General features: G+C 33.1%; 1 protein-coding gene across 1 annotated transcript in view; it reads left to right on the forward strand.

Moving 5' to 3' along the window:
• The first annotated feature begins 7,255 nt into the window (after nucleotides 1-7,255).
• Nucleotides 7,256-10,134, forward strand: part of LOC111398790 — an 8,616-nt gene continuing 5,737 nt past the window's right edge. The window contains exons 1-3 of the mRNA XM_023025883.1: nucleotides 7,256-8,246; nucleotides 8,485-8,535; nucleotides 8,624-8,696. Coding sequence (XP_022881651.1) covers nucleotides 7,531-8,246; nucleotides 8,485-8,535; nucleotides 8,624-8,696 — 840 coding nt within the window. The 5' untranslated portion in view covers nucleotides 7,256-7,530. The remainder of the gene's footprint in view (nucleotides 8,247-8,484; nucleotides 8,536-8,623; nucleotides 8,697-10,134) is intronic.

Below are 10,134 nucleotides of genomic sequence, written 5' to 3' on the forward strand. Positions count from 1 at the left end.
ATGCACTTTCTGACCACCACCTCCTCCAGAGTCTTAGATATGATTTTATGCATATGTATTTTAGTCCTTATGTTGATCTACATCTTTAAATATTTACCTTTCGTAAACTCGTGCTTTATTTTGCTTACGTATGCAATATTTATTATTTTGAATCTTTCGATTAGGCTTCTTGTGTTAAATTAAGGGAGAATCTTGTATTGTTTTCTATGGTTGTATTTTGATCTTAGATGCTACATTTCTTTGCTTATAACAAAAGAGGAAAAATATACGAGATGATATGTTTGATAAAATATATGAGAATATGTGCTTGATGATATAACAAAAGAGGAAAAATATACGAGATGATATGTTTGATAAAATATATGAGAATATGTGCTTGATGATATGCTTTATACACACATGCTTTAAAGTGAATGGCTATTGTTTTGTAAAATATAGGGGAATATATGGATTACATGTAAAATTTAAGATTTATATTCCTTATCAATTGTTCATTATTACTTCGCAAATCATCTTGCTTGTAATAATCAAAAAGGGAGAATTTTTTTACCATGGTTGATTATAATATTAAAGTTTTAATTATAAAAAAACAAGCTAATCTCGTTTGCTAACAAATCGTATTTAAGTTATTTTGATTTTTCAAAGCATATGATGGAAAATTGATCGATGGTTTTCAAAAAATCAAAAGTTATCATCACAAATCGGACTTATGAAGGAAGTCACACGTTCAAGAATATAAGAGCCAAATTTTGGAGCAAAGACTTGATTTCTTAAATAAAATGTAGATATATTAACACTTTGATATTTGGGAGTGAACGCTTAAACTCAAAATCCCTTTATGCTTTAAAAACAATTTTTGTGCATTAAAAGTCATTCTAATGCAATGTTTTAATCAAATATAAATTATTTTTAAAATGATATTTGAACTTAAAAATTATTTTTTATCTTTAAAAGTTAGTTAAAAATACTTTCCAGAAGTCCATTCCTTTCAAAACCTTCAAATCAGATCAAACAAAGCCAAAATGTTAATAAAAAAAAATGTCAAAACTACACAATGATTGACCAGTCGGAAGGGGAGGTGGAAATTTCCAATGGTCCAAAATTTGACCCTTTTTACGTCTAATTTTACTAAACAAACGGCTATAATGATCATCCACATCCAAACCTATAGACTTTTGGCGTTTTGAACTCTAAAAATACCTACATTTCTTGCATTCATTACATAATTCTTTGAAAGCATTAAATTGATAAATATTGAGCAAAACTCTTTGGTTACATCTTATTTAATTTTTCAATAATTTTTCAAACATTTACTTTGAAAACTTTTGATTGATTGAATTAACTTTTGAAAAGCTATCCTTTTCATAAAAGTTTTCTCATCTAACACTTTAGCATCATTCATTGATATTTATTTAAATGTTAGCCTATTTCTGTCTTGTACTTAAATTGTGATATTACTTATTAAAGAGAGAAACTTCAAATTGTAAAATTATTACTCTTTAAATTTGTGAGTCATATTGAGGTTTCCTAAAACTCAATATTGTGTAAGGATCAGTGCTCTTTATTTGTAAGTCATCAAAAGCATTGTAAAGGGTTGGATTGCACCATAAGTCAATCAATATAGTAAAAAGGTATTACTCGTGTCGGAGAGTTTGGTAACGAAGGACGTAGATCATTGGTTGGGGTCAAACCACTACAATTACATCATTTGCATACTCTTTTACCTTTTACTTATTGCTTTCATACTTGTGCATTTTCATTTGATCTACTCATTCATTCTCAACTTGCGCAAATTTAAATAAATCTTCGGAAAAGTTTTAAAAACCAATTCCCCCCCCCCCCCCTCCTTGCTTAACTATTATTGGGTTTTCAGAGATTACAAAGGATCTCAAATCTCTTCTCAAGACAATCCATGAGTATCTTAATCCTGGAATAAATAAAATACAATGGAGAACTCCTAGTTAGAGGACATGATTAAATACTCATACTTCGAGTAGGAAAAAAAAAACCACTCATACAAAACATAGAACAATATTCTACTAAGATACAAACAATAATTCTTATTTTGGCATGATACTAAGTCAAAAATGCTAAAAATTTCTTTTTGAGCTTGAATTGTCTAATTCTTCCATGTCACCTCCAAAAAATATAATGTGCCTCAACTGGAGTCCCGTCTCCTCCCCTTCTTTATCACACCTCTTAGAAAATTTGAGTAAACCTTTTCTCCAATAGCTACAATTTTCTAAACAAAGAATGACCATACTCCACCATAAAGAGTTTAGACATTTAAATTAATAACAAACTCTAAGAATTTCATCCGCTCATATCGAAACAAACCCGTTAAAAAATTATGATGCAACTCCCACATTTAATTTTCCTGAAGGTTCATCAGGTATCAACATAAATTCCACAAAAATCCTTCACTAATGACAAATCAATGCTTGCGTGCAAAATTGTAGAACTACTGATAATAACACATCCTCCATATGGCAACTTATTGACAATATATATGTCGTAAGGATGATCATATTCTTTCTAAAGAATATCAATGTCTCTCATGTAGAAAAGAGAGACACTATTGACCATATATATGTCGTTAGGATGAAATTCTTTTTATGGATATCAATTGGGCTCGCCGGCTCGGGCCAGAAAAAGCCCGAGCTGGCTCAGCTTGTGGCTCAATGGAATCGAGCCAAAGCTTGGACCGAGCCCCATTTTGAGATTCCGGACTTAGCCCGAGCCGGCCCGTGTGGCTTGTCGGCTTGAGACTTATAAAATAATAATAAAAAAAACGAAGAAAAGAAAAGGCCAGCTAGCGGCTAAATAAGGCAGCACCTTGCTCCCTTAATTAAGGCAACGCTTGCTGCCTTTCTTAAGGTAAAAGTGCCAATTAAAAAAAAAAAAAAAAAAAACACCGGTACCCACACTGTGAGTAATCAAAAAAAAAAAAAGAGAGATAGAGAGAGAGAGAGAAAAAAAAATGAGTCGGCTTGGCTCGACTCTCTAAGGCCCGAGTTGAAAGCTCGGGTCAAGCCTTTAAACTCAAAAAAAGCCCGTTTAATTTTGCTCGAACCGAGCTCAAGCCTTGAATTTCGACTCCCGAGCCGGCTCAGCTCGACTCGACTCGTCGACATCTTTTCATGAAGTGATTTTGAGCAATTAGCTGAACATGCTCCATCTTCAAATAATTTTTCTTGAGGTGTCCAAACTATCCACTTCTGTCAAAATAGGGATTAATCTTTTTTTCTCAATTCCTTATGCAATTGACACTAAACTAAAACAATATTGACTTGCACTTACCACATGTCAAAATTAATTCTCCCATCAATTTTTTCACGTCTCTTGACATGCATTGCTTTTCACCTCAACACTCCGAATGACCTCTCTCTCTCTAATACTACTTGATGAGCATTGAGACCAGTTTGGATTTGCCACAAGATTCCCATCGCAAAAAATAATAATAATAATAATAATAAATAAATAAAACATATTAAAGCCATCAAAGATAAAAAGATGGAGAAAAATAACAATAAAAAATTTAATTGGAAAACTTTCAAATAGGAGACACAAACTGTCAAAGACTGCTATATTCCACTATGTGAAAATTTTGTAAAACTATGTACATCACAAACATATCAAGGTAAGATTACAAAGGATTTTCAAGTCTCACCTCAAGAGAGTCACTGCCTATTTTAAACCTTGAATAAATTAACTAATCATATTCCAAGTATAAAATAATACACCACCCTTATAATACATTGAACAACTCAAATCATATTCTAAGAAACAAACAATAAAAATCAAATTCTTATTAATTTATTTGGATCATACCAAGTTAAAAATCCTAACAATTTTAGTATCACCACTATCCCTCTCCATAGTTGCTTACATAAGCAATATATAAGGTGACCAAAAACCTCTCAATGCCTTCATTTCTGCTATTTCAAGCTGGCTAGACGTGAGGCAAGATCATAGTGGGCTACTTCTACATTTGGGGGTTAACATTCACATTATAATTTTCTTTTTTTAATTAATTGCCCAAATCATAAATGAACGAGATATAATTAGAGAAATATCATATCAAATCCAAACCGACACACATGGATGGTAGAATAATTAATTAAATGGCCAACATAGCAGTGAAACAAAGGGTGCATGGGCCAGAAAAGACTTGGTATTCAATCCAAAGCAATCTTACCATCACTTGCCCATATGAGGAAAACAATTACCAAAGAAAAAGAAAGTGGAAAACCATTTATGGCTAAAAATGAAAAGGGAAGAGAAAGAAAGAGGAAAATTATGAATATATGCATAGAAAGAAAATTCTTGGGATGGCCCTTTTATTTTCTTTGTTGCACAAAGTGGAGGAGTTATGATAAGTACTCATGATGTCATCATGACGAAGCATCCCTTTCTGATCTTCACTTGCCATCAACGCTATACATCATATATATTGAAAGTTGAACCACTTTCTCCGGCACGACACACATTGGTAAATTTGTAACATCTTTATTTAATTAATTGAGTCGAATTGAAATTGGAAAGTCAGGTAGGATGCATGAAAATTGATGATGAACTATCTCCAAAAGCATCCCATGCATTATGATTACGTGGTTTCAATTCTTCAACTTTGCTTACATCCATTATGATTACGTGGTTTCAATTCTTCAACTTTGCTTGCTCCTTTATGTAAGGGCAATCATAATGCATGTTGCCTTGGCTGGTTGAGGTTTCTAGATCACATCCCTTTTATTAGTGGACGATATTGTAACGTACATATTCAATTTGATGCCTCAAGTGATTGATCTGAATAGAAAGTAGTAGTGCATTAAGGTCACACCAAGAGTAAGGTTATTCGATGAGTCACCATAAACTAACAAGAAAAGTGGTTATCTAAGTGAAAATTCTTCGAGTTCTGATACTTAAGAAACTTTATCCAATTTATTGACTAAGTCAACTAGTTAAGAATAATGATGTATATGCAGATAAATTGCATAGATTGGTTTACAGAATACAACGTGACAATATTTCATTGGATTTTGGACAAAAAAAATAAAGTTAAAATAGTCAATCAGGTGCTTCCATATCCGCAACTGTAAAACTTTCTGTGTAATTTATCTGTACAAGCATCATTTTTGGTCGGTTAACTTGTACTCTATCTTATTAAAAAAGTCCCAAACTTTGTTGATTAGTAAAGTACCTAGTTGCACTCTCTTTCACACACACACACAAGAAGAGAGAGGGAGGGGGGGAGAGGGAGAGGGAGAGGGAGAGGGAGAGAGAGAGAAAGCATGGTGAACGGGTAGCTGGAAAAAGTGCAATGATCAGCTTTTCAGGAGGAGAGGCAGCAAAGACATGGTCTGTGTCCCCAGCTCCCGAGATAGAATATCATTTCTCTTAAGTTTATGTCCATTTCTTAACAAAATTAACTAAAAAATTCATTCTTGTAAAGAATATTATTAGTGTTGAACCCAATTTAGAATATGTGGGAATATTTGACAGTTGACAGAGTAGTGCAGGGAGGGTGGGGGGCACATGCCTCTTCTCTTCTGTTCTGTTCAATCGAATGTTTTACAAGACCACGTCTTATTCAGCTCTTCCGTTTCTTGGATTTGGGAAACACAATCATGCATGCCAATGTCCTTTTATTTATTTAATTATCAACAGTTCTATTTTTTTTAATAAAAAATAATTAATTACATTCTGTAGTGCCATGTAGCCATAGACAAAGGTATTTTTGCCATTATTTATGCCCAGTTACACCATGGCATTCATTAATTTGGGCTGTATCTATCTCTTTTCGTACTTACTTTGTCGTGTGGTCTTGATTGGGTTATTTATGGTATCCAAAATTGTTGGTTTTTATATATGTATTGGTTATATATTTAAATTCTCAAATATGATGATTGAGAAAGTATTCATAGGAAGATGCTAACAAATACGGGAAATTTATTTACAAATATATTTGTGGGTCAAAGCATTTGATATGAGAAAGCAATGAAATGTGTCTTACTATTCCTAATCCAAACCTAGTTTTTCAATTTGTAAGTGCTTGAATTGAAAAGAGTTTGGAACTTTGAAAGTAAAATAAATTGTGAAGAGAGGGATGTTAGAGGAAACAAACTATCAAGAAAAGTAGACTAGTTGCTATGGAAGTTGGATAAATCCACATATACATAATAACTTCTTACAGAATGTTGTCAGAATAGTTTCATGATGTGGGGCCTACCATGAAAAAAAATTGCCAAAAAATACCCTACCCACCCCCCTATGTGTGTATTCTGGCAGCATTCTGTGAAAACTTCTTCTATAAATCAAGCATGATTCATAGGAGTTTGATAGTGTATTTATTGCAGTCTTATCGACGAATTTACCTCCATTGAGAAACATATATATGCTCATATATACACTTGGTTCCAAAGGTTATTGAACAAATAGTATGATTGGATAAGTCGGAGTTAACATGAAGGAGATGATAAGAATGATTCAATGTTGACCACTTGGTAATGCATCATAGAGTTGACTAGTCGAAGGATGATATGTTGTCTATTAGAGAGCAAATCGCTTCTATCATGGGAGAGTGGCATGGCCGAAAAGATAATAAAAATTTTCGGACCGACGGGATAAAATTGCTATGTCAAAGATGTACAGTCCAACTGATTGACTTGGGACAATGTGGGATAGGAGGAGCATCGACTTAAGCTGAATTTTATTGTGTTTTGTTTTATTTTATTTGTTTTCGGACATTTATTGTGTGGTTATTCATAGTTCTTTGTTGTTTTGACGAAGTTGATGTCGATCTGATCCTTGTTCTTTCTCGATTTCTTGGATCAATAATATATACAAAAATAATTCTGTAAATTGCAAATCTAATTCATTTTTTCCTTTGAAGAGCAATCATGTCTGAATCTGACGTATTTTAGTTTCAAATGTCTTTCAGCAGAATACAAAAACCTAAATATGTAAAACGAAGAAAGGAAATACCCCAATCCCATAGTGTATAATGCGCTAATAGAAAGCTAAAAAGGACCTTTTTGAGAAATCAGAAAAAGAGTGTAACTTGTATTGTAATTTAGTTTCTTGAAAGAATGTCCAAAAGTTGTTAGCTGGAAAAACCTTCATTAATACAAAACTAGAACTTGTACTCTATCTTATTAATAAAGTCAAGATGAAAGAGAAAAAGACATATTACTGGGACCTTCGGAATTAAAAAATAAATTGATTTCTATATAACTCACGCACCATCATCTATCTACCCCCCTGCAGCTATTCCATCGCCTCAAAAACTGCCAAACCAAGAGAATTAATTACGAAGTGAGATTTTCAAGTTTCGTTCTCCTCTCTCTATACATGTCCAATGGGAATCTATGTCCTAATTGAATCTCAAACATGTTCATGGCCTCAATAGATCTCTCTGAAGAGTTGAAATTTCAAGAACTTCAAATTCATGGCTTTCCTTGAGATCCAAGATCAGCTCAAAAGGTTTAAATCTCAGTGGAACTGGCGGTTTGGGTTTTTGTGGTTTTCGACATGACCATGTTTTCTGCGGAAAATACCTACAAACACTTGTTTTGTGGTGGCTTTTCGGAGGGTTTTGGTGTTATGAGTAGTCAAGTACAAGGTTATGATTCTTGTACTGAAGCTTGTTTAGGATCTGATCGATTAGTTGGTCCAGTAATGGCAGAAGACCAATCGAGAACTGGGAGTATTAACGAAACAGGATCGAGTTCAAAAGATGTTCAACAAGAGAAAGATGAAGGGTGGCTTCAATTGAGTATTGGTGGTTACACAGGCCGTGAAAACAAGAAAGATCAGGCAGATCAAAGCTCTCGATTAGATGGCCATCGTCCGGTCGAGCTCGAGCTTCTTCCAAGTAGTAGTGGTAGTACTTCACAAATTAGGCCATTAGCAGCTCCTATGCTTAATGTATCAGAATTTGCAAGTCCTCGGCCTGTAACGAATTTCTCAACATCCACTGATCATGGAACCTTACTTTTCTTGCAACACCCGGGAAATAGTTCAACTTTCCCTTATCATCAAGAGATTAACTGGGGACATAGGCCGATCCCTATTAACATAACATCTCCTTCAACTTCTTTAATGGCACCGGGTTCTTATTTTCCCCGGCCATTTCAAGTCTATCCCGGAGTAGATATCCCCGGGCCGAATCCAGATTTCAGAGTGGTTCAGCCACCTCGGAGACCACATTCCGGTATATGGTTTATACTACAAGCATCACAAAATCAGTAAGTACATAAACTAGGCCGGGAAATCAAATTATCATCAGTATTTACTTTNATATGGTTTATACTACAAGCATCACAAAATCAGTAAGTACATAAACTAGGCCGGGAAATCAAATTATCATCAGTATTTACTTTGCAGCAGCACTATTTTCCTTTCTGTGTTTTTGTGTCCCTACCTTGAAGCTTTGTTTTCTTACGACATCGTCATATTTAATGGACCTTTTATTTTGCATTTCAGAGCAAAAGAACCATATTTGCCTCAGATATCCAAGAGCTACTTGAGAATCAAGTAACTTATTTTCTCCATATCCTTTTATTTTCATGTCTTTTGTTCTCCTTTTTCATCCCTAGGTCTAAAAATCTTTGACATTTTTTAGAGACGGAAGGATGACAATTCGATTGGTCAAAAGATATCTGGTTAAGAAGCTTAAGCTGGAAAACGAATCAGAGGTACGCCTCGCATTCCATCATTTTTTTAATGTTACATTGAATTTGCTATCAGAAATTGTTTATGATCTATAAGTATACATATTGTTAGTTAACAACATTCTCCAAGAAATGAATTGGTTTAAGAAACATATGACAGAAACAGCAGAACTAATTATAAGGGCTTCCATTACTGATATTTTAATATAACATCGTGGTTGGTTGGTACGATGTGTATTTATAGGTAGAAATCTTCTCTTTCTGTACCATTATAGCTTAAGCTTTTGCAATATTCTAGCAAAAACAAGGTCTTTTCCTTTTTTGAGAAATGCTTTATAACTGTGAATATCATTTTTTTAGGGTTGGAGTGATGGTTATCCTGTTTACTCCTTTCCATTTGTTATAGAGAAAGTGATGGTTCCATAAGAATCTGAAGTTACTGCGTAAATAATCGGTTTATAGTTTGCTGGAAATACGAGCAAAAGAAAAGAAGCTTTTTCTTTTCTTGTAATCAAGTAAAAGATCAGTAACTTTTCCATTGATTCATTAGTGCTTAAAAAAGATGAGAATACATTTATCGGATCTCGAAATAGGATCATTAAGAAAGGGCATGAATTTCTGCAATTTTTCATGAGAAACGCAGATAATTATGTTAGAAATTCTGGGAAAGAACAAGCAAAACATTTCATTGCCTTGAGCAATATTATCTAGCATGAATTTTTTCTGGGTTTCAACAAAACTCTTCAATAACTAGTCTCATTATCTATTTCTTTAACATAAATATGAAAATCAATTTTGGATTATTACTAAAGTAATTAGATATATAGTTCATTTTAATTAAGTAAAAAGAGTAAAGCTAGCTTAGTGCTTTAGAATTAGTCTGGTTGTTTTGTGTGGAATTCAAGTGTCATGCATGCACAGGAATCCAATTTTTCCTTATTTCAATTCTAGCAGAACTTATTATGATCTGGTGAAGGAAAATTTGATAGATATTTCTTCACATATATTTTGAGCTTAAATCTTATAAATATTCTTCCTATTCCACAGTTGGTTTTGAGCTAAGTAAAAATTTAATAAATCTACTTCATATGAATGAATTAAAGTAAGAAGAACTAGAAATATTTGTGTTAAAGAAGTTTGAACAAAAAAAAAATAAAAAAAATCTTAGTGAGTTTCCACCTATGTGCAATACATTGACAACCGGATACAATGATCTTCCTTTTCTAAATTTATTTAACCTTTTTTTTTTAAAATAAAAATAAAAATTGTTTTGCTATAATCTCATTTGCTTATAGTTAAAAGTGGGATCCATGAATTTTGGCCAACATATTTGTTTCCTGAGTTCTATTAATAATCAAATCCTAAAGTATAAATTCCGATGAAAGTAAGTCCAAAGAACATTTAAAACCGAATATTCATGAGTTATATTTATATATATATCTTGGGAAGCATTTTTTTTTCC

This window comes from Olea europaea, chromosome 8 (assembly GCF_002742605.1).
Source record: "Olea europaea var. sylvestris chromosome 8, O_europaea_v1, whole genome shotgun sequence".
Taxonomy (NCBI): domain Eukaryota; kingdom Viridiplantae; phylum Streptophyta; class Magnoliopsida; order Lamiales; family Oleaceae; genus Olea; species Olea europaea.